The 27,954-nt window shown below is 35.8% G+C and overlaps 2 protein-coding genes, 1 long non-coding RNA gene and 1 other non-coding gene across 4 annotated transcripts; 2 read left to right on the forward strand and 2 right to left on the reverse strand.

Annotated features, from left to right (window-relative positions):
• Positions 1 to 5,554: 5,554 nt before the first annotated feature.
• On the reverse strand, positions 5,555 to 5,854 carry LOC148269083 (signal recognition particle RNA). Its single transcript, XR_015816042.1, has one exon.
• A 2,968-nt stretch (positions 5,855 to 8,822) lies between these two features.
• On the reverse strand, positions 8,823 to 9,804 carry LOC110810255 (uncharacterized). The gene has a single exon (XM_022036359.2). The coding sequence runs from the start codon at positions 9,691 to 9,693 to the stop codon at positions 9,082 to 9,084; it is 612 nt and encodes a 203-aa protein (XP_021892051.1). The 5' UTR covers positions 9,694 to 9,804; the 3' UTR covers positions 8,823 to 9,081.
• A 2,219-nt stretch (positions 9,805 to 12,023) lies between these two features.
• On the forward strand, positions 12,024 to 13,909 carry LOC148269084 (uncharacterized). Its single transcript, XR_015820348.1, has 3 exons — positions 12,024 to 12,337; positions 12,548 to 12,618; positions 12,862 to 13,909. It is a non-coding gene; the product is annotated as an uncharacterized LOC148269084 (long non-coding RNA).
• A 5,481-nt stretch (positions 13,910 to 19,390) lies between these two features.
• LOC110810189 (NC domain-containing protein-like protein) lies at positions 19,391 to 27,712 on the forward strand. Its single transcript, XM_088213799.1, has 2 exons — positions 19,391 to 19,663; positions 26,712 to 27,712. The coding sequence occupies exons 1-2, from the start codon at positions 19,570 to 19,572 to the stop codon at positions 27,482 to 27,484; spliced, it is 867 nt and encodes a 288-aa protein (XP_088069925.1). The 5' UTR covers positions 19,391 to 19,569; the 3' UTR covers positions 27,485 to 27,712.
• Positions 27,713 to 27,954: the final 242 nt, after the last annotated feature.

A 27,954-nucleotide genomic window follows, 5' to 3' on the forward strand; every position in this document is an offset into this window, starting at 1 on the left:
ATATATATACATGTGTATATATTTTTTACTTTTTTATTTTATTTTAATTTTAAAAAAACTCACTTCTTTTCGCTCTCTAAATAAAATATTTTATAAGAATTTATTATAATTAACCCACTTAAAGAAAATTTAGTTGTTAAATAAATTTAATTGTTCAACTTTATTAAAATACTAATAAATCTAATTTTAGATTCTTATTAAATTAAGTATAAATATTAATTTAACTAATAATTAATAATATATGAAATAATTTATTATTTTATTCTGGTTTTTCCATTTAATGAAGTGACAAGATATTTAATGAAAGAGGGGTAAAATCACGACAAATAAATTAAGAATATTACATATTGTCCTAGTATCTTAAAATTAAATTATTGTACTTCTTGAAAAGCAAAAAATTACTAATTTATTTTTGTACTAATTTAGAAATTATTTTGATGTTTAAAAAAAAAATTGTGATAGAAATTATTTTTATTTTTAAAAAAAAATTATATATAATTAAATTAATTTTAAAAAATTTAGTGTAATTTTTTATTAGAAATCAAAATGATTTCCTACCAAAATATTTGTGCATAAACTTGTAAGAAAACTGATTTTTGCCAAAAAAAAAAAAAACAAAAACAGTTTTTTAATTATAAAAATATTTTTAAGACACAAAAACTAAAGTCAAAATCATAAAAATCAAATCAAACTAAGTCTGAAAAATATAAAAAAAAATTCGTACCGAATCAAATAAAATAAATATAAAAATTTACTTACATCCATAAAAAATAAAATTTTTACGTCATGCAATAAATTTTATAAATCAACACGCGATTATAAAATAATAATTTTTACTACTGACGAGATAATAGTAAATAAATTAAATGCACGTGTGATTTTAGAATTATATTGTTGACTTTTGTTATTTTTTATTTTTTTTATCGTAAAATATGTTATCTGCACATATAATATAAAATCATACTTAAATCTAATTTATTAAAGTACACATCCGTCTAACCGTAATTGATCACTTTTAAACATACTCGATAAATTGATAACATACTACGCACACCAAATCCTACATTAAGCTTGCATGTCGATAAAAAATCCAACACAAAAATATTAGATAAGTCATTAAAATAATCTTAACTAATTTAAAAATGCCTACTTTTAATAATTTAATATGATTATTTTATATAATATTATGCGAATATATTTGAACATCAAGAGTAAATAAACATTTTAAGAATTTATATATGTAATTTGTTTATATTTTTTAAACAAAAAATTAAAATAAACTAATTATATTTATAAAATTTTCAATTTATTTATAATATTGAAACAATTAATAATTATTTAATTAATTAAAACTAAATTAATATATTAACCCGTAAACATTCCAATTACCACCAAAATATTTACCTAATTTTTAATTTTAATTCACCATATAAATTTTAATTTTTTAAAAATAAATTTCAACAATAGATATAAAAATATATATATATAAGGATCCGCCGTGGAGTAAAATGATTCAAATATCTATATCAAGAATTTGTTGATGTTACCTTGGAAAAACGTAAGTGATGATATTGAAAATCAAACCCGTAACTTAATGAAACAGTGTTAGGATTTAGATATATCTCGAACGAGTAACCAATCACATACAAAAGAATTCATCATTATTAATTAAGGATAACAACAGAACAAGTACAGATAAAATATGACTAAAACCTAAATCCAAAGCCCCACCCCATTTCGGAACAAGTATTCATGCATTAACTCTTTTTCATCCAAAATCAAATTAAGTCAATGCTAGGGATAACAACAGAACAAGTACGGATAAAATATGACTAAATCCAAATCTGCCCCGAACTCGGGAATAAGTTTACATTCATTCATTCGTTCGTTTCCAAAAAAAAAATAGAACTCAAATTAAGTCGGTGCTAGGGATAACAACAGAACAAGTACCGATAAACACGACTATACCCCAAATTCGTCCCACCCGTTATCATACCGAATCCAAACCTACCCCGAACTCGCACTACGTATAAATTCAACAGCGGATACCATAACAAATCGTCTTAAATTTTTCTATGGTATTGATGCAGGCATTATTTATTTCAAAATTCCAATTTTGCAGGATGTTTGTTTAATTGGCATTCAAGTACAATTCAACCCAACATGTTAAAGAGGGCTGGCGAAACCATGGAGAAACTTATTGAATGGTTCCCACCTACATTTACATGATCAACAAGGAAGATTTTAATTGGTCAAATCAAAATCCTTCATAACTTTCTAAAGACTTTATAGGTTGAACCAGTCAAATTACAGGCACTCACCATTGTTGTTGGCAGATGATAATTTTTTTTCCGAAAAGGATATGAATCTATTACAGTTTAACTTCTCTAATTTAATCCATGTAGTTTCTTTTGTATCAGATCTCCGGCGTATGATTCGATTTTGTTTTTTCATAATTTGACATAAAATTAGTTTTTAGTTTTTCAAAAAGATATACGCACATCTATGAATTTTTAAACAATAAATAGTCTAAAAAACAATGTTACGTACAAACCAGATAGTACTAAATTTGTTCGAAGAAAAACCCACGAAGTTGATTTCAAGACAAAACCGAACCACAAAGGATCGACTATTTATGTCATAAATCTAAGTTCTAATAGCTTACGATGATGCATGAAGCAGTAACCCGTATTTCAAAGGGGGTATCCAAGAATAGTCATTTTCAAACGGGATAAAATAATCCTCACACCAAGACTGGCATAGAAATCAATGGAATCAGTAAGAAACAAAATCCCACAAACCTATGCAAAGATGCCATATACCAAATCTCAAATCCAAGCCTCTTCCTGTCTGTCTTCTAACTAGCTCAAAACTTAAACTTTCAAAAATTCACCATGAAGCCTAACATTACCAGCATAGATTTATCCAGATGAGAGAAGCAATTTAATGCAGCCCTTTTCAAAAAATTTGAAGACCTATCAAAATCTTCCATCGTAGAACCACAATCATGTTGCTTTTGGTTTCCACTAGAAGCAAATATGGGACAAAAAAATTTGCTTTTAAAGCTTTTTTTCCCTAGAAGACTCCTAAGAAGGACGCTTGCCCCAAACCAGCATCTTATTCATTGATGACAGAAATAGCTTATGAATCTGTGGACAGTCCAAGAAGAATCTCCCCTCCCTAGTTCCTCACATACTATATGGGTTACATAAAAGGAAAGGAATTAAAATATACTTTTTCCTGGTATTAGCTATCCTCTGGATAGGCATCAAGATCACTGATTCTAGACTTTAAGAACCTTATATGTTTTGTATAATAAATGAATCTTCCCTTGTTGAAGATGATTTAACCATAGTAATATTTTGATTTCTAATGCAGATGAAGGCCTATTTTACAAGGGGCGGCGCTCCCTTATTGGTGGTCTTTACTATAGGCCGATTCTATTTCTCATTTTTTATGCTTGAGGACAATTGCCTAACAAAAGAGGGATGTAATATTATGATTAATAATGCAAAAGCAGAAAAGCACTACAGGGGAACCAATAGACTAGAAGCAAAACGGTATAGAGTGATGAAAGCCACTAAATAGAGGTTTAGTATTGTGGATAGACGTTAGTATACTGGGGTCTTGTCTAGACCCCACGGTAATGGACGTGAAAGAAAATCTGCATGGGTAGGAGAAAGTTCCAGGATTTTATCAACTGAATGATTGGCACTGGGGACATGGTCATAGCATACACCTGGTTGGAGAGTGACACACTCAGAGCACAGTTTCCCCAAATCTATGCTATTGCCTGGGACAAGAATGCCTTGATATGAGAGTTTTACCATGGTACTGTGAGGGATGGAAAGTGGTTTGTGGAGGTCACAAGGAACCTCCGTGATTGGAAGTTAAGGAGTATGAGGTTTCACTCTTTGCCCTTGCCAGGATTAGAATTGACGGCACCATATTCGAACCCCAATGGAAGCTCAACGCTAGAGCAATATTCTCTGTTAGATCTTTTTACAATCACTTGACTAAAAGAGAGGCTACAGATAAAGACTTTCCATTCAGACTAATCTGGAAGATTAATGCTTCATCTAGAGTTGCCTTCTCTTCTTAGGAGGCAAGTAGAGGCTGCATTTTAACTCTGGACAAACTGTTAGTGAGGGCATAATTCTAGTGAACGGTTGTTTTCATATAAACGGGATGCAAAGTCATCTAACCATATCCTTCTGTGGCATCCATTTGTGTATAAACTATGGACTCTTGCTTATGGCCTATTGGGTATTAATTGGATGACAGCTGACTCGGTGAGGGAGAAAATTTGGGTGTGGAAAGGAATCAACGATGTGAAGAAACATGTTAGCTTCATCCCCCTCATTATGTTTTGGGTGGCGTGGGAAGAAAGGAACAAGAGAGCTTTTGAGGGCATGAAAGTTGATTTTGGTAAGGTTAAAGATAAGTGGCTGCAGACCCTAGGTTTTTTAATTAAGGATAATCTTCTTTACTCCTTTGAGGATCTTGGGGACCTTACGGACACTTTGATAGATATATAAATATTTCGTATACGGGTTTGCACCCCCTTGGTGCTTGTGAATGAATCATACTATCATATTTTTATCTAAGAAAAATGGAAGTCATTAAACATAAATGACAAGAATTAGATAACTTCTTAGACATGTCCTCTTAGGTATCAAAGTGAATTTATAATCTTACCAACCCCCCTATAAAGATAAATTCCTCAAAAAAAAGCCTTCAACAAATCCATCCTAACCACATCCAAAACATGCCCTAACTTCATATTCATCCTTATCCAACCAGCAACAGCCTCTTTTCAAACTTGGTCAAGCTGCTTAACTAAGTCATTTTTTTAGCAAACAAGCTGGCTGTTTAACTAAGTCATCTTCAGCACTAACATTTACCTGAGGAGGGGATAATTATGTTTTCATTGACATCTGCACCATTAGCCACAAATTTTGATGTGATTTCAGGAGATTAATTCTTTCTAGAAGATCCTTTAAAACATTTCCCTTGACCGTAGTCTATGTCAAAATAAGGCAAGTGCACAGTGCCACCAAAAAGTTAAAATTTCAGTTGAGAGAACTCTCCCTCTATGCTCTCTCTTTTTTCCTGAAGCCTTTTATCCTAGTAGTTGTTGCTACCTTCAACAGTGATGCTAGCAGTTTTGCCCATCCCTCCCTTCTTTCATAGTAAGGGAGCATTGCAACCTCCTCAATTCATTGCCTCCTTTTTTTCTTGTCCTCAAGGCTTCTGTTCAATACTTATTAAAATTACCTTCAGAGAATTCCTTTCCTCATGTCTTCTAAACAAATCCAACCCATCAATTTATTCACAATTCAAATTTTTGATGTTGTTCAACACTCAATCCGACTCAAAGGCCAACAAATTACAAGGGTCACCCCGCCAACTATTTAATTCTTTGACAATTCCCCTTTCCATGTGTACATAACAATCTTGGTAGCTAATACATATGCTTGCAAGAGCCCATGGTTCCTCAATAGTAGAAGAGATAGCAGAAGCTACGAGCTTTTTTTTTTTGAAATAATAAACAAAAGATGGTTGTTGTATTGAGAACAGTCCACCAGGTGTTACTGGACCTAGAGAGCACCGCCTCATTATCCTTCCACTGAAGAGAGCGAGAGGTTTTCATTGCTCTGTTTCCAGCCTCATGCGGTCCCCTCCGCTCTAAGAAAGGTGAGTCCCAAGCCTACGCTCAAGAACCATGGCTCAACTCTCCTCTTGAATGAGCAGGCCAACATTTTAACCCTCCAGCCCAATTTATGGACCGAACCAATCTCTGGCCATCTTAATGACCCCACTTGAGTGACAAGCCCGCGTTACCAAGCTGAGCAGCACAAGCTATGAGCATAAGTAAACATTGTTTGATGACTCATGCCAAATAAGCTATAAGAGCCTTTTTTAGTCAATGAAGCCCCCTATAGTTGGATTCCCTTAACTCAAGGTGTACACCAACTTTTGCTAACAAATAAGAAGTGAATGAAGAAGAAGAATGCTTCCTTTCATATTTCTCTAAAATGTCATGGGTCTCAGATTTCTTAGAAATCTTTTCCCACTTTTATTTAACCTCCAAGAAAGTATGGGCTTGAGGAGCTTGGACCTAGGCCTCGCCCTCGGATCTTTCCTAGGTGATACTCCCTCTTGTTTATATGTGACCAATCGAAGCAATTTTGGATTTTGGCATAAGAGGGAAACAGTTGTCCTGGATATGTTAGTCAAGAACAAAGTAGAGGAGCGCCTTGACAAAGTAAATGCCTCACTTTCGTCTATACTTAGGCACATTTCAACAAACCTGTAAGTGGAGGAGCAAGAAGAACCACCATGTCTTCCTATTGCTCAAGATCTTTCCCTAAAAGACAGTTGTAAGGAAGTTTTTCATGTAACAAGACACTTGACACAATAATTAGTCTATTGGTTTCATCCTATTGCAAGATTTCCTACTCCTAAACAATTGTCTGTCTCCGTTTCTGTTATACTGAAGAATAAATACACACAAAGTCTTTAAATTATCAAAAGGAAGCTCTAATTTCCAAGTTTAACATCATCTATTATTTCAAAACTTGACGCTGAGTTTTCTCAAATCAGGAGAGAATGACACAGAATGGGTTAACTTTAGATCACTTGAATAGATTAAAAATTATAATTCTATTAAATATAAACTATTGTACTATTTAGGAGTCTATGACTAAAGTTGTTATTTTAGGATTTTATTCTTTTTGGTATTTAGTTTTCTTACTTTCATTAGTAGTAGTACTTTTTAATCTTATTAGCATTATATTTCTTAATCTTATCATATCTGGGAAGCTTAATGAATACCTCTATAATATCACCTTTGAAACAAACTTCGATTTATTCAATAAAATACTTCAAGGATTTCTAGACATTTTTTGTCCTGTAATGCAATCAAAACCCTAATTATGATGTTTAAGACTTCTTAACCATGACGTCTAATAAAATACAGGTGTAACCTAGGCTTTTATCCTCAAATCTAGGCAAATTAACCCTCAAGTCTCCTTACATGTTATTCGCAACAACTACGTCCATCAAAACAACTACCATGCAATTCAATCACATGCACCAACACCAAGCTCGAGAGAAAATCCAAAGGAGTAGTTTTGAGAAAGAAGCACGGAATGCGCCTTCTTTTTCTCTTTTTGAAATAAAAAGTATGAAGTGGTATATTATTATAGGCACTAAGGGAGAGCCAAGCAGGTACAAGCATGGAACACACCTTCATCACTCAATCTTTCCTACAAATTGGAATGATGATGATGAAGAAAATTTCAATTTTCTTTCCCTTTTGGATGGTTTTTTCAAAAAAGATCCCTTTGGGGATCTAATTTGGCAAAGTTGTGCCTCTTTAGCAACCAACTACTTGTTTTCACCTCATGAGATGTTCTTCTTGGGCTCGAGCTTGGAAACCCGTAACTATTGTTTTCCTTGGAGAAGGGATTTCTCTAGACCCCTGTTGATTTTGACTAAAATTTAAATTAACCTTTCTTCTCAAGCAATATCCTCATTGCTAGCAGTTGTTGAGCCAAGGAATAGGTCTTCTACTACTTAACCTTTCTCACTTTGAGCTCTAAGACTCTCGACAAGAAGTGCAAGAGATAACTATCACTACCTCCATAGCACAAACCTTAGACCCATGAAGCGTATGGATTCTAGTTCGTCGCTCCTACCTCTGCTTTCTTGTCAAACCATATCAATAAAACTAGATCTTATTTAGGAACCACAGCAATTATAAAACTTTGTTTGAATTTTCCTGTGGACGAATTACATTAAACCTTCAACATTATATTGTGATCCAACAGGGATTTGTCCCAATCACTTTCTTTCTCCTTCAAGCTGAACTTGTTTTTAACCTCTAGAACCTCAACATGGGCCATAAGAGATCTTAACTTTCAAAGTAGACTTTGAGACTTCAATCATTCTCCAAACTTTCTAATCTACTTAACTTGCAAAACTACAATAAATTTTATGGAATTTAGTACAACTGCTTCTCTAGAGGGAAGAAGTAATGTTGCTAATATATACAAATAATCTGACATTGGGAAAAAGAGTCAAAAGGTAAAAGAACAAATCATGCCAACTTTTCCGAATAATGGACATCATAACAAACTGCAAAAGGCTCTTTAAAATACTACTCCAATGGAGAAAGTTCAATGGAATCTTCTTGGTGAACCTCCAATTCTATGCTTCTAATCGTCTATTAGATACATCCGTTAATCGTCATCCAGCACATTTGTTATGCCATGAAGGTGGGCCCACATTTTTTTGAGATAAAAAGTAGGCCACGAAATTATCTACTAACTCAACATTTATTACAAAATTTTATCATATATCACCTCAACCAAGCTAAGTTACTCTTTAATCTGTATCTAAGCTTAATCTCACCTTGCCTAGTATGAAGGCAGCAAGTAAAGAAACTAGCTCACAAACAAATAATAAGAGACCAAATCATATCTCTCCATTTTCAACTGCTATCTATCTTAACCATAAAGAAAAGCAAGAAAAATGCCCTCAAGAAAGAAACAATTGAAGTTTTCAATGTTTAAGAACAGAATCAAAAATCAACCAGTGACCAGACCATTTACACGTTATTGATACACTGAGGTCCTCCCTGACCAAATTCCAGTGACGCTGTTTAACAGTGAAGCTAATATCCTTTTAAGCACACAAGATGGCACCACTAAACTGAAATTCTGTAATATAAAAAATCCAGCTATCAACATTTTCACCCGCACATAAAGGAGAAATCGTAAGTGGGAGAAAATCATAACAGCATCTAAAACATGTAATGCACTCCGTAAATGTATATACGTGTTTTATTTACCAACAAAACAACTATCATAATGTACTAGATAAACAAATTCAAACGACATCTTCATAGAACAGTTAAAGTCATAAGTCGAAAAGACAGACCACATAAGCACAACTTTGTTCAATGGCAACGATAACAATCCACACAAAACAAAGCAAGATTTCACCATGGACAAGGTAAAAGGAAACCCAATGGGCAGAGGATTATGTATTACTTGTACATCTATTGCCTCCTCCTCAAGCAACTTCCTTGTCCTTAATCGGAGGAGAGATAGAATCCACGGGAGCGGCGGCTGGAACCAAAACGTATCCCATCTTCTTGGGGCTGGCTATTTCATCATCACTTGCTTCCCCATCGTACTCACCGACCGGCGAACGGTAGTCGTAACGGTTGGAGAAGAGGCTCCAGACAAGGTACATGGTAGCAGCGGTGAGCGCACCGCAACCAACTCCGAATAGGAGAGCGATGACAACGCTGAGGATATCCTTAGTGCGGTCGCGGAGGGAGCTGAAATCGTAAGGCAATGGGAAGAATGACGAATGCTCGGTGCGCTGAATCAAGGTTGACTCGTCAACGGCGGGGATGACGCGGCCGCGATCGACGAAGAATTCGGAGGGATGACGGGGCCTGTAGTAAGGTCTTAATTGGCGAATTTCGGTGAAGACGGTCAAGAATCCCGAAGAAGACGAGGAAGATGAAAGATCGTTAGGGTTAGGGTTTTGGGAGGGGTAAGGCTTGAAGGAGACGGTGTAGGTAGAAATGAAGAGAGTCTTGCATGGCCTCGCAGTGGCACAGATCGAGAGTAACCCTATCACGATCACCAGGCTGAGGAGTGCCGACGACGCCATGGACTCGGAGAGAGGACAAAGAACGGACGAAGGAGGAGGAAGAAAAGGCTCTCCTGTTTCTTTCGCGGTCAGTCAAATCGATTTGGAAAACCACCGCGTCTGCCGTTTTATTGTGCTTTACTCTTTAGAAACGCTTTTAAAATTACCACCACTAAAATTTAAAAAAAAATATTTAGTCAATTATTAAATTAGTTTAAAAATTTTAATATTTATTATAATTTAATTTATTATATTTTTTTCTAAAATTTAATCTTTAATATTTTACTTATTTTTAAAATTTTATTTTTATTTATTTTGAATTTGAAAATATAAAAATATTTAAATGCTAAAATAATTTATTTTAAATTTCAAAATAATTTAAAAGCTATAAAAATTTTAGCACATATATTTTTTATAATTTCTTATTTTTTATTAAAATTTGAAATGAATTATCTTCTAAACATAATTGAAATATTTTAATTTTTTGAAATTAAAATAAATAAAAACTACATCTTTTAAATTAAATCAAATATTCTAAAATAACAAATATTAATAATAAATATTATATTTTTTAGATTAATTTATTGATTTATCCAAAATATTTTTACTACTAAAAATTTCTCAAAAAATAAATATCAAGATAAAAATTTGGGGATGTGTGGAAATAGTAGGCACCGACGTTGACTTTTTTTTTGGAGTCTTTAAAAAAATAATAATGAGAATTTTTGAAAAATACATAATTTTGGGAAGGTAAAGTTATATATTTTTTATTATTATTAAATTAATATTTTATATTATTTACTACTAAAATTTGGAACTAACTATTATATAATGATATTTAATTTTTAAATCTAATTATAATACTAAAATTATCACGATATTATTTTACTTATTACAAAAACTTGGTGTCATACTATAAGTCATGGTCCCACTTATTTTATTTTTTATTATTTTTTGAAAAAAATAATTCATCCCCTATATCTTTATATTTGTCATATATATATTAATCTCCCCATCTCTTGTGGCCATAGTTGTCGTGTTACCATCAATATAATATTGTGCCTTTAGATATTTGTCCATATTTTCCATTGATGTAACACCTTAAGATTTTCAATCCAAATAGCTATATAAATAACATACTAAATACATATATTAAAAAAAAAACAAAATTATACATAACATAAGATAAAATATCAGTCTCTCGTTGAAAAATAAATAAAATAGACTATCATTAAATATATACTAACAATATAATTATTTAATTATTAAAATATTATGTAATTATTTGAAGTTCGTAAATTTAATTTTTTACCGATTATGTAAAATTCGATAATTTGCATGTATATTATAAATTAACCATATGCAATTAATAATAATTAAATTCAGTATTAACTGGTGGATTAATTTGTTGGTGCTTCTAAATTGACCAAATTAGACATAGTCATAATAACTTTATTATATTTATTGATGATAATAACATTATTTAATAGTTAACTTTTTTAGTTGTGGTAGTCACGATGTATTAAAATATATAATATATTTTTTTATTTTTTTAAAAATAAATACTTATATATAAATTGAATGGTAATCAACCTATATTTCAAGTAATAATTATCGTAAATCAATAAATTGTTTTAGAGATTTTCTTAAATAATGTTTGATGTATAAAGTTTTTTAAACAACTTATGTTTTATTAAAGTTGTGTGAAGGTGCTCACTTTCAAAACAATAATTATAACTTAAATAGAATACTGCATGACACTTTAATATTACATCAATTAAACATTTATAAAGAACAATCGTATTAATAATTATTGTTTATTTTAATTTAAATAATTTAAAACAAATTACATAAGACACAATTTATATCAAACTTACAAATATGATATAAAATCGTATCACCTAGGTTAAAACAACTATGTAAAGGCTTCGAAAATTTAAATGAAAATGTACGTATTAAAAATTTTAAATGCAGAACCAAAATAAAAATTATGATTAACATCTCTTATACAATAACAAAAAACATATCAAACGTATGAAAAGAATAAATTAATTAAAAGAAATACTCGAAATAAAAACTATAAATATAACTATAAAATCTGTAGGCATCTTGTAGCGCCCGGACCGAGGAGGAAAAAAAAAACGTCGGCAGCCACGTCAGTAGGCCTGGTCAGCAGTCCCGGCCAACCGGGACCTGCCACGTGGTAAAACCACGTCGTTCCAAAAAGGGCCACTGTAGCACCCGGAAAGGAGGAGGAAAAAAAAAAAAAAAAAAAAAAAAGGGGGGCCACGTCAGCAGCCGCGTCAGCAGCCACGTCAGCAGTCCCGGCCAACCAGGGCCTACCACGTGGCAAGATCGCGTCACTCCGAAAGGAGCCACGTTGGCGATCCGCGTGGGTGCGATCCGACGGCCCAGATCAATCACGCGATCGGACGGCCCAGATTCAATCGCACGGACGGCCCAGATTCAATCAAAAACGAACGGCCCAGATTAAAACAAAATGAACGGCTGTGATCAAAAGGCAAGGGGTTATAAATAGAACCCCCACACCAGACCACAAACCCTAGCCGCCAGCCGCTCGCCGGAGAAGACGAACCAGAGGCCGACCGCCGCCACCCGCCGCCGCTCGCCGCCGCACCGGGGAAATTTCCGACCGCCGATCGAGGTAAATTTCATACCCCCGACTCGTTTTTCCCCACTGATTCCTCCTATGGCAAAATCGAAGCCGAAACCCCGGCCAAACGGCCGGAATACGCGGCCGAAGCCCAGCGGCGCCGCCGCGCCCCCTCTCGGTTTTTGCCTCCGACGAGGCCCTTCCCGGCCTCCGTTCGATGCAATTTTTATATCACCGTGATCACCATTCTTTTCTCTACAGGTTGACCGGAGCCGAATCACCAAAACACGAACCTCGCCGGAGAGCCGCTGCACCCGAGAGCGCCGCCACCGGTAAGCTCCGTTTTTCCGTGATTTTTTGGCCCCCCGAGGGCCCTAGGGTTGTTTTTTGACAAGGACCAATGCGAGTGTGGCCGAATTCGGCCGAAAACGGCCGAAAACAGTCAACCCGAGGTGACTCGCCGCCGCCAGCGGCGGCGCCGTCGCCGGAGCACGGCGAAGCCGCCGTGCCGGAGTTGCGATTTGGGCCAAAAGAGGCCCTGGGCCTAATTTGGAATTTTTTTGGAACACGTGCAGGTACTGTTAGTGTGTTTCAGTTCCCCGAGAAAAATTCAGGGAAAATTAGGGACAGCCTGCAGGCGCACTGTGAATCGTATTCGGATCTCGAAAACAAGTAAGGACCCCTCACCCTATTTCCTATCACGGTATTAAAGTTCAAAATGATAAAACGGTATTTCTTGAATTAACGCATGTGTGAAATTGCTTAAGGTTGCTAATGGAGCCCGAGTCTGGTGTGATTGATGATTTACTGTTATTTGGCCTGTTTTACACTGTTTTACAGCTTTAAATGCATTATGGGGTTTGATGTGTTCATTTTACAGATTTGTGTGCATATACTACGTTTTTATTAATTATGGGTTGAATGACTGAAAAACTGATATTGTATGTTGTCTGTTGGTATGAATTACGATTTGCTTGTTTAAATGTGAATTGATGATGTTGATTGAGGAAAAGGAAAATGAAAGATTGTATAGACTGATAATTGTATTATGGGGGTCAGCCTGACTAGATATCCTGGGAGATGGTGGACGGACCGGGTCCGTAGGGAACCCTACCGGGATTGTGGTCTCACATGCCGGACGGGGTATGGAGATCTTATGGTTTTGGCGCCCATACCGGACGGGGTATGGGGACGGCCCGTTTCACCCTCATACCGGACGGGGTATTGAGGTTTATGGTTTTGGCGCCCATACCGGACGGGGTATGGGGACGGCCCGTTTCACCCTCATACCGGACGGGGTATTGAGGTTCATGGTTTTGGCGCCCATACCGGACGGGGTATGGGGACGGCCCTGGAAACTGATTATGAATGTTAAAGGTTAACGGGTAGCGGAACCCCTATGGACCCCCACGGATACTAGTAGGCTGATAAATGAGAAAAGAGATATGTTGTACAATGATTGAATTACAAGAGGCGTGATAAGTGTTATGTTTTACAGCTTATATTATTCAATGATTATGATAATGTTATTGTTTTTCTTATATAGTTTTCATAAATTCCACCAAGGTAAGTGGATGGTAAAGGTTTTCATGTTAATAAAAGAGTTTGTTGTAAATTATGCTCCATTGGTCATTTTTATTTTCTACCCACCTTTATCTCCGTGACGGTGAGATATCGTGATGTTCTTACTGGGCTAGTGTAGCTCACTCCTTAATTAACCATTTCAGATCAGGAAGACATGGTTCCCGAGCCCGTTCCGCAGGAGGACGACGAAGGGGATGCCTAGAGACTCTGTAGTCATACGCATAGTTTTATTTTCGAGTTTCTTTCTTAGTTAGTTTAATCTTTTATATTTTAAGTACGTTTTTTGGGTTTTCGTGTAAGGGATGTTAACTAAAATTTTGATCTCGCTTCCGCATTCGATATATTTAAATACTCATTTCTTTTTAATATTTCCGGGGCCGTTACAGCCACGTTGGCGATCCGCGTGGGCGCGATCGGACGGCTCAGATCAAACGTGCGATCGGACGACCCAGATTTAATCAAAAACGGACGGCCCAGATTAAAACAAAATGGACGGCTGAGATCAAAAGGCAAGGGGTTATAAATAGAACCCCCACACCAGACCACAAACCCTAGCCGCCGCCACCCGCCGCCGCACCGGAGGAACTTCCGACCGCCGATCGAGGTAAATTTCGTACCCTCGACTCGTTTTTCCACGCTGATTCCTCCTGTGGCCAAATCGGAGCCAAAATCCCGGCCAAACGGCCGGAATGCACGGCCGAAGCCCAGCGGTGCCGCCGCGCCCTTCCCGGTTTTTGCCTCCGATGAGGCCCTTCCCGGCCTCCGTTTGATGCAATTTTTATATCACCGTGATCACCACTCTTTTCTCTACAGGTTGACCGGAGTCGAATCACCAAAACACGAACCTCGCCGGAGAGCCGCCGCACCCGAGAGCGCCGCCGCCGGTAAGCTCCGTTTTCCCGTGATTTTTTGGCCCCCCGAGGGCCCTAGGGTTGTTTTCTCGCAGGGACCGATGCGAGTGTGGCCGAATTCTGCCGGAAACAGCCAACCCGAGGCGAATCGCCGCTGCCAGCGGCGGCGCCGTCGCCGGAGCACGGCAGAGCCGCCGTGCCGGAGTTGCGATTTGGGCCGAAAGGGGCCCTGGGCCTAATTTGGGATTTTTTTGGAACACGTGCAGGTACCAGTAGTGCGTTTCAATTCTCCGAGAAAAATTCAGGGAAAATTAAGGACAACCTGCAAGCGCACTGTGAAGCCGTGTTCGGACCCCGAAACGAGTAAGGACCCCTCACCTTATTTCCTATCACGGTTTTAAAGTTCAATAAATGATAAAACGATATTTCATGAATCAACGAATGTGTGAAATTGCTTAGGGTCGCTAATGGAGCCCGAGTCTAGTGTGTTTGTCGGTTAATTGTTATTTGGCCTGTTTTACAGTTTTAAACGTAGAATGAGGTTCGATGTTTTCATTTTATAGTTTCGTGTGCATGTTTTACTGTTTTATTGATTATGGATTAAATGACCGAAATATTGATGCTGTATGTTGTCTGCTTAGCATAAATTATCGTTTTGCTTGCTTGTATGTGGATTAATGATGCTGATTGAGAAAAAAGAGAACGAACAATTATGTAAATGGATAATGGTATAATGTGATCAGCCTGACTAGATATCCTGGGAGATGGTGGACGGACCGGGTCCGTAGGGGGCCCTACCGGGATTGTGGTCTCCCATACCGGACGGGGTATGGAGATTTTATGTGTTTTGGCGCCCATACCGGACGGGGTATGGGGACGGCCCTGGAATTTGATTTCAAGTATTACGGATTTACGGGTAGCGGGACCCCCTATGGATCCCCATGGATACTAGTGGGCTGGTGAATTAGGAAAATATGTTGTGTAACGATTGAATTACGAAAAGTGTGATAGGTATTATGTCATACAGTTCATATATATGTTTCCATGATGATAATGATGTTATTGCTTTCGTACATTGTTTTATGAATTTCACCGAGGTAAGTAAATGGTAAAGGTTTTATTTATCGATAAAAGGATTTGTTGTAAATTATGCTCCATTGGTCGTTTTGTGTTTTCTACCCACCTTTACCTCCGTGACGGTGAGATATCGTGATGTCTTTACTGGGCTAATGTAGCTCATTCCTTATTTAATCATTTCAGATCAAGAGGACATCGTTCCCGAGCCGATTCCGCAGGAGGACGACGAAGGGGACGCTTAAAGACTTCATAGTCACATTCGTAGTTTTTACTTTCAAGTTTCTCCTTTAGGTAGTTTAATCTTTTATATTTTGTGAGCACGTTTCGGTTTCAGTGTAAGGGATGTTATTCAAATTTTGACATCGTTTCCGCATTTGTTATCTATAATATAAAATTCCATTTTGAATTTCCGGGGCTGCTACACATCTAACTCGCCGTCTTCCTGCGGAACGAACTCGGGAACCACGTCTTCCTGATCTGAAATGGTTAGGTAAGAAATGAGCTACACTAGCCTAGTAAAGACATCACACTATCTCACTGCCACATAAGTAAAGGTTGGTAGAAAACAAAAACGACAAATGGAGCATAATTTATAACAAACTCATTTATTAATAATAAAAATATTTACTGTCCACTTACCTCGGTGAGATTCGTGAAAATAACATATGACAACAATAACATTATAACCATCATAAAATCATATACACTTTGTAACATAACACATGTTATACTTTTGCACTTCAATAATCAGATAACAATTATCCTATTTTACCAGCCTACTAGTATCCATAGAGATCCATAAGGGGTTCCCACTACACGTGAACCATTAACATTAATAACCTGATTCCAGGGCCGTCCCCATACCCCGTCCGGTATGGGCGCCAAAACCATAAACCTCAATACCCCATCCGGTATGAGGGTTAAACGGGCCGTCCCCATACCCCGTCCGGTACGGGCGCAAAAACACATAAAGTCTCCATACCCCGTATGATATGAGAGATCACGTTCCCGGTAGGGTTCCCTACGGATCCGCTCCGTCCACCATCTTTCTGGATATCTAGTCAGGCTGTTCACATTATCAAATTATCAATTCACATAACATTTTTCCATTTTTCTTGGTCTCAATTATCGAATCAAACATAAACACGTAAACAAGTAATGGACACCAAACAAGCAACACAACATCAGGTTCACCATAATTCAAACCATAATAAAAGAAACCATGATTCATGTATACGAAATCATAAAATAAATACATCAAATACCATACTGCATTTAAAACTGTAAAATAACTAAAACAGCAACTGACCGAAAATATATCAAACTCGGGCTCCATTAGCAACCTTAATTAATTATACATATCTATTAATTTACGAAATGTTGTTTTATTATTTATTGAGCTTTAATACCGTGATAGGAAATAGGGTGAGAAATCCTTGCTTGTTTCGGAGTCTAAAATCGGCTCTACAATGCGCCTACGGGCTGTCCCTAAATTCTCTGAATTTTTTACAGGAAACTGAAACGCATTACCGGTACTTGCACGTGTCCCAAAAAACTGCAAATCAGACCCAGGGCCCCTTTTCGGCCAATATCGGAATTCTGGCACGGCGGCGATCCGCCTCGAGTTGGCCGTTTTCGGCCGAATTCGGCAAACTTGCATTGGTTCATGCGATAAAACAATCATAGAGCCCTCAGTGGGCCAAAAAATCACGAAAAATCAAGATTTACCGACGGCGGAGCTCTCGGGTGCGGCGGCTTCTCCGGCGCAAGTCGCAGTTTGATGTTTTGCTCCAGTCAACCTGTAGAGAAAAGGACGGTGATCATAATGGTGTAAAAATTGCATCGAACGGGAACCAGAAAGGGTCTCATCGGAGGCAAAAATCGAGGAAAGTTGCAGCAGTGCCACTGGACTTCGGTGGTGTTTTTCGGCCGATTGGCCGGTGGTTTGGCTCCGATTTGGCCATGGGCGGAGTCAGCATCGAAAAATGAGCAAATGGGAGAAAATTTACCTCGTTTGGCAGTCGAAAAACCCTTCGGTGCAGTGGCGGGTGGCGGCGGCCGGCTCCTCCGGCGACTGGTTCTTCTTCTCCGGCAAGGGTACTGGCGACTAGGGTTTGGGGTCAGGTGTGGGTGAGGTTATTTATAACATTCCCTTTTTAATCTCAGCCGTCCATCACGATTTAATCTGGGTCGTCCGATCGTGATAAAAATGAGAATAAATTTGGACCGTCCATCGCGATGCGATCTGCGCCATCCGTGCGTGATTCAATATGGGTCGTTCGCACGCGTGAGATCTGAGCAGTCCGTGCGCGTGAGATCTGGGCCGTCCGCACGCGTGAGATCTAGACCGTTCGATCGCGTGCACGCGGATCGCTCACGTGGCTATGTCCCGCGTGGTCTCCCGCGTCAGCTTCCTTGCTACGCGCCGTATTCTGGTTGGCCGGGGCTGCTAACTGGGCTGCTGACGTGGCATAACTTTTTTAAATTGCGTTTTGACCCCTGGTTTCCGATTTTCTTTTCAAAAATACCTCTATAATCTAAATTTTCACCATTTTTTTCCAAAATCAATTTCAAATAAATTCAAAAAATAATTTTACCCTATTTTATCATTATTATTATTTTTATTTTTATTAAATTAAATTAAAACCTTATAAATTAAATATTAAAAAATTAAACTAAAATTCTAATATAAATTAAAATAAATTAAAAAATAAAAATAATAAAATTTGGGTGTTACAACTATGTCTTTACTTTATTCATTAATTCTGTTAAATTATCTCGTAATTCTTGACTCCATAATCTCATGCTCAACATTTTATTATATTTATTTTAATATATTTTAACTTATTTAACATTGTTACGTTCAATATTAATGAATTTATAAATATCAAATACATAATATTAATAGATAGTTTTAATTATCATGTACTATTAAATTGGTTAATTCAAAATTGTAAAAAATAGGTATCGATCATAAGTTAAAATTATCATATAAAAACAAAATAGTAAATTATAAATGTAAAAATTTTTACGTTTATGTTTTAGCTAATTATAAAATTAGTTATATATTTTTTTAAATAATAATATATACATATAATTATGCTTCAAATGTAGATTATGAAATAATTTATAAAGTAAAATGTTTTTATTTAGTTTTAGAAAGTATGAAAATTTATGTATATTCAATGAAAGTTGGTGAGTTCCTCCATATTACTTTAAAAAATTATTAAATTTTGGGTATTTATTATTCAACTTTTGTAAACAGTTGGCATTTAATTATGACATAAATATTTTATGTAACAGTTATAAGTTAATGTATTATTATATTTTTATTAACAACTATTCAACAAAACTATATAGAATATTATATTTATCAATAATTATTTAATTAAATAATTAATATATAAAAAATAGTAATTTCGAGTTAAAAACTGTATTTATTTTATTTAAAAAGTATGTATATAATTTAATTAATTAATTAATAAATGCAAGTATTTTATATAAATAGTATTTACTTAAGTTATTAATACAAATTAAAGATGATATTAATAATTTTTTTTTTTACCAAATGATTATATTCTCTGAATCCGGTTCGTCTTTTGTTTTGGGAAAAAGAAAAACGAATATTATGAGAGCCGTAACCACGAAGAAATCGGAATCGGCTCTCGCCAAGTTCCTCTTCCCTCTGTGGTTCAATTCAAAAGCGAGATCCGAGTTTCAGAAGAGGGAAAGATCGAGAAATTGATAATTTAATATTGTTATTGCTGAGAAATGGGAGTGCTTTCGAACAAGGTGGACAGAGATGTGCTCAAGCCCGGTGATCATATATATTCATGGAGGCACGCCTACATTTATGCCCATCACGGTTCTCTCTCTACGTCTCTTACTCTATGTTACATCTTATCCGAAGAATGCGTGTATAATTGTTTGATAACCAGTGGATTGTGCTACTTTTTAATATTTTCAACTTTATCAGTAGACATTATCTACGACTTTTAGTGTGTGCATATAGACATCAGAGTGTTTTTTGACGGCGCTGCCTTTGCTGTTGAGACTACTTTTGTTTTTGGTGGAAATGGGGGAGATGATTGGGTGTTATCTCAATTTTTGTTTGGCTGAGTTCAATTGATTTTATGAGTTATTGGGGACGCTAAGGGTTGGTTTCCCTAATAAACGTCCTCAATGCTACTGGTTTCTGGATAGGTTTTGTGATCGAGTCTACTCTGTGTGAAATCAGGCCATGTAGTATTTGTGTCATGGTAGTCTGCCCTAGTTTTCAAGGATGGGAATCATCTATGGAGGTTCAGATCATTGTTTTCTCAGCAACTAAATGAAGAATCTTAGTTTGTTGTGGAGGAGAAATCTATACTTCTTTATTCAGTTGTAGCTTTAAAAAGTCTTCCACTATTTTGATAAGCTAACTATGTTTCCTGTAATGCTTTTGTGATTTAGTTTTGAAGTTCTTTTGGTTTGCAGGAAAATGAGGCTGTAGCTTATAATTAGCAGCACATTCATGGATCCATCATCTGTATGTGCTAGCCTTGGTGCTATTGTTGGCTCACAAGCGAATGTACATTATTACCTCTTATGTGGCATGACTCATGTAGGAAAATGTTTGATGTTTTCCCTGATATCCTCATGAGTAATAAATTGCAAGTACTTTTTACTTCCTGGAACTACAAACCATACAACATCCACCTGCAGGAGCCCACATAATCCACACAACAAAAGCCACATACCATGATGAATGGTGTGGGTTGCTTCTGCTACAATTTTTAGCATTGCAGACTCATCACTTAAAATGACTAGCATGGTGAACATAATATAGAACTTATAAGGTGGACATATTTCGATAACAGAAGATGTGAGGCAGAGCCAATAAAGGAACATAAACATCTAGAAGTTAACTAAAAGAAATAGGAACTTTTGAATTTTCTTTTCAAGTTTTGAAAAGTTTTACAATAAAGGGAAATAGGAAGATTTATTTTTCTATTTCTTCTATTTTCTATTTTTATAATTCGTTCTATTTAACTTATTTTCCTATTTTCTACATTTCCTATTTTTCTAATTATTTTTGTTTATTTTATTTTCCTATTTATTAGGTTCTTTTTCTAGATTTTCTATTTTGATGTATCTTGGTGCTTAAAAATAAGGTGCTCTAGGTTAGTTATTAAGTAGATTATTCATGATTATATTCATATATTGAAATATTCGTTTGATTATTGAGATATGGGATCTTCAAATTTTGTTCTTAGTAAAAATCTTCTAGTTTGTATTCAAGTTCTCTTTGTCCTACATCACTGAGTGTTAGTGCTTTGAGTTTATTGAGTTACTAATATATATCATTACCTTTCTCAAGGAGCTCACATGGATAAAATACCGTGTATGGTAAACTTAAATATTACGTATATGTTCATCGCATGAGTCTTAGATATGTTTTTGGGGATTCATGAATAATGTTATGGGAATATGTAAGAGGACATGGAAGAAAGAGAATTGTGTAAGAGTTAAGTAACTAAGCATGTGTTGAGAAGTGTATGAGTTATTGAGTGGGAAGGTTCATCTAATAGGAATTATTATATATTATGAATGTAAAGTGGTTCTTGCAATCATCTTTATATGGAAGCTGCAGAATCTTGCAATCATCTTCTTCTTTGGTGCCCGGTAACATATAATTTATGGCATATAGTGTACAACCTATTGGGTATCAATTGGGTGAGTGGGGGCTCGGTTAAGAATGAATTGTGGGCTTGGGATGGGGTGGGGAATAGATCCATGTTTGTTAAAATGATTTCTTATCTATATTTTGAATGATTTGGAAAAAGATGAACAATAGAGCATTCAATGGGTGTGCGAGTGACATTGATAAAATTAGAGATAGATGGTTAGCTACTTCTAGGACTTTTGTTCTTGGGCATGATATGTGTGGGTGAGATGATTTTAGAAAGGTTTTGGATGTACTAACTGATTTGTAAATACTTTTGTATATGGGCGAACGTCTTGTTTGGTGTCATATACATAATACACATGTTTTTTATTTTAAAAAAATGAATGTAAAGTGTTTGATAAAATGAAGTCCTCCATCTTCTTGAATTCTCCTGCTCTTCTGTAATTCCTTGAGAAATATCCTAACACATACTTCCAATAAAGTCATATTCAAACTTTCAATTTCCAAAAGAATGGTATTGGAGCTTCCGATTTTTAACAAAGTTTCGCACAAGGAGACCTAGAAGGATGCTTTTCTTAAATAATGATAATGATGTTATTTGAAATTTTGGTCATTATGCGATGTTACTATTTGCTTTGGAGTTTTTTGGCATTGACTCTAGAATGTGATACTTTACTGGACCTTGGAAATGATTCTCACAATCTACGGCACTTCATGGCTCTTCTATTTTTCCTTTGGCATTATTTATCTTCACTTATAACATCAATACATGTTGCCTTATTGCTTAGCTTTCTTTCCATGCTTCTTCTCCTCTTTGTTTCCTATTGTCAGAAAGGTCCTTGGTGGGCTGGTAGGATTTATTTGTTTGAAAAAAGAATTGCACCAACCATCTTCTGTCTTATTTTTAGTTTCTGGTTGTGTTTTATTCTTATTTCCTGTTATTTTTTCGAGAGTTAAGCTAAGTATCAAAGTAATTTTCCCCATCACGACACTTTTTCTGAGAGTTCCTGTCAGGATACTTGACCATTTGCCGACAATGGAGTGAATGGGAATATAAATTTTTTCTAGATTTACATAAAAAACCTAGAACCATTATAAATCCTTTGGATATTTTAGTATTTTCTTGCAATCTATTTATTTTTAGTGGGAGCTACTATAGATAACCTTGCCCTTTTCTCAGCCCCTCAAACTAGAACTGCATCCTTTTAGGACTTACATTTGTTAAATGTCTCAGATTAGCACCTGGCATTTATTTTTTCCATAAAATACATTGAGAATTGATTTTCATGTTCCTTGTATGCCTAGTTAAAGTGATTTAATTACTATGATTATTGATTTTCTAACCAATAATGATTTAATGACAATATCCAAGGAGTGTGTGAAAGTTAATTTTTTAGCGTAATCAATCAGAAACATGATTGCTAGGTGCTAGTTTGAGCAATTGGAAAATGCAGTCCCTAAAGCAGTATAATAAAACATATGGCCACTAGTTGGAGAAAATATTAAAAGGATAAAGTACTTTGATGCAATTTTCCCTTATTTTTACCTATCTGTAGGCTTGTTAACAGGGTTACTAAATTATCATGTTGATATAGAATTAGAATGAGATGGATATGGTTTTTTAATCTTGGCCATGACGAGTTTTTTCATCCTCGCATAAGTTTGGATTGTTAATATATTCTTGATGCTATCATGAATTAGTGACTTTTATTTATTTATTATTGTAAGTTTATATATGTGCAATACTAGTTGCATATCTACAGCTACAAATTCAACCTCTTTGAAATGTTCAGTCGACTTGTTTTATTGCTTTATTAGATTATTTCTTGATCTCAAAATGCTTTCAACTAGAAATGTTTCTCCAAAGCTTCTCTATTTGTATAGGGGTCAGCCTAAGGGTGCACGGAATTGGTCCTTTGATCTTTTCTCTTTGCAATCATTTGTAAATAGGTACCTCCCCATTGATTGTGGATTGGATTTGCTATTTTTTTGTATCCTTCTAAATTCCATTCCATTGTGCTAGAGTAAGATATATGCCACATCATCTATAATCTTTTAACATTTAGTCCTTAGGTAATCAAACCTTTTGCTGGTCTTTGTATCATTTGTTTATATCTTTGCCTTTTATTTTCTTTGAAGCCAATTACAAGGGGCAAGAAATGCAAGCACATGATAGGAGACAGGTTTGACCCTGTCTCACAAAGCTCCATAAGGGAACACGGGGGGCGTTGAGGCACAAGGTTCCTAAATTAATTATTGATCAATTAGTAATTAGTTTTCACGAGAGATGGTGGCTCAGAAGTAGGGAAGATTACTTGCAGTAAAGATTTAAAAATCCAGTAGCAATGATAATATAAGTGTGAGAAGGAGAATAAAGCCAATACATAATAAAATAAATAAACGAATGTACAGATGATTAGTTGTGGTTGAGTTCTTTTTGACAAGTTAATGAAGATGAAGTGATAATTAAGAAAGGAGAGGTTAGATATATTTTGGTGAAGGAAGAAATTTGTTATGGATCCCGTTTTGGGACAAGTATACAAATGTCTTGTTGTTCATGGACACAAGAAAGGGCGAGCATGATTATTAGCAACAGTGTTGGTTTCTTTATGCAGTCTGGTAGTTTAGATATATTTTTATTTCTATCTACATTTCTGGTTCTGATCCTTTTATCTCCTTAAACTGCGGGTAGTAGTAGTTCTGTTCATCTGTAGGTATTTTCTACAGGGTAGTTTCTGAGGCTCCTGGCTATCTTCCTTTCTTCAGCTGTATTAATGTGTTATCTTGGGATGGAAGGATTTGAGGAGTGATTTACTCAAAGCTTGAGTTTCTTCTAACGCTCAGATATAATGGGATCCTGTCTTACAAGCTGTTACTAATATTAGATATAGGTCATAAAGGTGAAAAATCACACAAGGATTCTACTAACTTTCAACTAGATTTCTTGGTCACTAAGCCTGTAACTGGTTTACAATGCTCTTACTTGAGTGCCATGGTAAAGATTAGATGAGAAGAGGTGATGGAAGTGGAAAACTTCTTATCTTAGAGCATCAAGGTAAGACAAGCTGGATTAGGGGGATCATATTGACCATACCTTAGCTTTAAAGGGTGAAGCAAGATAATGGAAATTGGATGGTCCCTTAGCTTGGGATGGATACTACACATCTCTGATCTCCCTCTAGATCTCCTTTCCATTCCATTTATCAGTTTTCAATTCTCCATTTTTGATTAACAGGTGAGAAAAATAGCAAGTTCTTTCTTCCATGAAGGGGGAGAGGGATGGGGTTATGCTTTTCAGTTGAGAAGATCTGCCAAACTTCTGAAGAATTGGGGTTTCACATCTTGTTTATGAAACAGATGGTGGTCAGAACATGAGCTATAATCTGTGAGAAAGGAGAATTTAATGAGGATATTTAATTAAAATTGATGTAAAAAATAATAGTGAAGTTAATGTTCTCATGATATATCTTGTGGAATAAGTTATGGGCAGTGTTCTGAAAATGGCTTTTGGTAGTTGGTCTGATGAGTCAGCACTTTTGTGCCAAGATGAAAATGTTAAAAACATATTGTTATTGGACTTGGAAAAGGTTATGAGAATTTTTTTTTTTGAAATAAGTTACAAGGAGATTTTATCTACTTGGAAAGAGAATAAGGAAATAAAAAGAAGAAAAGATAGAAAAAAACTTTTTCTGTTGGAAAACAGTAGGGACTAAACTTGATTTCCATGCTTTAGATTTGTGATAGTGCTCAAACAGGGAAATTTGTTACTGTAGAAAATGATAAATTTTGTAGAAGCTCAACTTCTGAAAGCAATAACACTTGTCAACAAATTCAAAACCAAAACATTCTTCAACATGAGAAAATCTAGGAATTTGCTCCACTGATAGCAAATAGTAGTAGGCTAATATGCTAATGTGTAAAATTAGGAGCACAGTGTTATTAGTGTTAACTCGGATAAAGTGTGGCTCAGGTCAATATATCTATGTGAGGCCGAGGTCAATATATCCATATAAGGCCAAGAAGTGCACTGTTAACCTAATATATAAAACATTGAAAGTTACGGTGACGTGCTTGCAAGTTAAAAAAAGATGAAAATAAAACGAAGTCCGTAGAGGCATATTAGTTTATTTGGAATTCTCTCGCTCCATCAGGATTTCCGTTTTTGCTTGGGAAGCTGCCATGGGTGCTATTCTTACACTTGATAACCTCATGAAAAGGGGTTTTGTTCTGGCTAACTGGTGTGTTATGTGCAAGCAGAATGCTGAATCATGTAACCATAGTCTCCTCTGGTGCCCCGTCTCCTATGAACTGTGCTCTATGATTTACAAGCTGCTTGGCTTGTCCTGGGTTATCTCTGTTTCTGTCCAAAGGGAGTTACTTGCCTGGGAAGGTATCAAATTCCATAACAGATGGCACAGAGTTATTCCTCTTACAATCCTCTGGATCATTTGGAAGGAAAGAAACTACAGAACTTTTGAAAGTAGAGAAACTAACCTTACTTATATTAAGGACAAGTGGCTGCACTTTTTTGGTTCCATTGTTCTTGGTCATAACCTTGTTTCTTTTGATGATCTTGGTTATCTTGTAGATATTCTTACTGACCTGTAAATTTCTTTCGTGCATGGGTTCGCCCCCTTGGCGTCTCTTTAATATTTCATCTTACTTTTATCTCAAAAAAATAAAGGCATATTAGTTTATTATTATGTTTCCAAGCATCAGACAAACTGAAATCTGGACGAATTGTCTGAATCATGGATTCCCTCTATACTATCTTGCGTAGGAGTAGACTGCCATGGAGATAAGCACTAAAATCATCAATATTGTGTTACATTGAAAATAGCACCTAGGGCCATGCTGTATTGCTTGCTGGATGAATTCAGTTACTGAAAGTTTCTCCTTTTAATCATTTTGTTTTATGTATAATCTTTTCAGCACCATTGATTATATTTTGTTTGTTGATTTTCTTGCCTTCTGTAGCTTGGTGAATTTTACTTAAGAAGAGTATGAAATTAATATTTGATTATTTTATTTAGCGAACTGCTTTGCTGTTGTATTGATAGAATAGCCCCATGCAGCATCCTATATTGTCTTGCTCATGATGTGATTTTATATGTTTTAATGAATCTGAGTTCTCATGCTTGATGCAAATTCATGTGATTAGTGGAAAAGAATGAGAAATAATTTCTGGTTTTCCATATAGAAAGCTATAAACATATATCTTTTAACCATCCTGCCATATGAACAGGGATCTATATAGGTGATGGAAAAGTAATCCACTTCACTCGTGCAGCCGGCCAGGAAATTGGTACTGGAACTGCCCTAGACCGCTTCCTTTTTAGTTCATCTCCATCTCATCCTTCTGACAATCCATGCCCACAATGTGGTGATCAAACAAGGCTCGAGGGTGTCATCTGTTCTTGTGTTGACTGTTTCCTCTCTGGTGGTGAGCTCTACCTCTTTGAGTATGGTGTCTCACCAGCTTTATTCCTTGTCAAAGCTCGGGGAGGAACTTGTACTCTTGCCACTTCTGACCCACCAAAAGATGTTCTCCGTCGCAGTCACTTCCTCCTCCAGAATGGTTTTGGTGGCTATAATATTTTCAAGAACAACTGTGAGGACTTCTCAATTTACTGTAAAACAGGTCTTCTGGTTTCCACTAGTCTAAGTGTAGGTCGGAGTGGGCAGGCAGCATCATTTGTAGCTGCTACTAGTGCTATTGTTTCCTCGCCTCTTCGATTCTTGACTACCAGCTTCAGTGGCCTGGCAGCAGTTAGTTGTGGTATGTATTGTATTAGCCGATTGGTTTCTGATATTGGCATACGCAGGGATGTAGCCAAAGTCCCTGTTGAAAGGCTTGTTGCTGTTTTGGCATTTGATGAATCAACCATTGTAGCTGATGTGGCTGAGAAAGATGAGTTAATTAAAGCCAACCCAATTGCAGCGAAAGAAGATGAGTCGGTCACTGAAGTCAATATCACGAAGAAAGATGACTCGGTTGTTGAAGCTGTTACATCCTAGACAGAGTAAGCTTTCAATATTAGATTGTGGATTACAAGTATGGTAGTTGTCTTTGGAGTACTGCAATGTTACAAGTAGAAACACTTTCACTTTTTGTGGATTTACCAATATATATCATATATATGTGTGTGGATGGAGTATGCCTGGTAATATAAAGACGAATAGAGTTGTTTTAAAAAAGAACAGATTGAATTATAGAAATTTGAAGGTTGTCCTGTTAGCTAGCTATATTATGATTTAGTTCGTTCAAGTGTGGCTCAAGTTAGGGTTATCAGATTTAGATGAGGCAAGTGCTTGTTTTCTTTTTAACGCAAACTTTCTATATATATATATATATATATTAATTTATCCTTTTAAAAGTTGGATATATTTTGTTATTGTTTATGAAATTATATTTGAAGTCATTATTTGAGACCATCAATTTCTGGGACCATGTTGTTTGGCTCATAATAACTGAAAGTCAAATTCAA

The sequence above is a fragment of the Carica papaya genome, chromosome 1 (genome assembly GCF_054855325.1).
Source record: "Carica papaya isolate Zhongbai chromosome 1, ASM5485532v1, whole genome shotgun sequence".
Classification (NCBI taxonomy): domain Eukaryota; kingdom Viridiplantae; phylum Streptophyta; class Magnoliopsida; order Brassicales; family Caricaceae; genus Carica; species Carica papaya.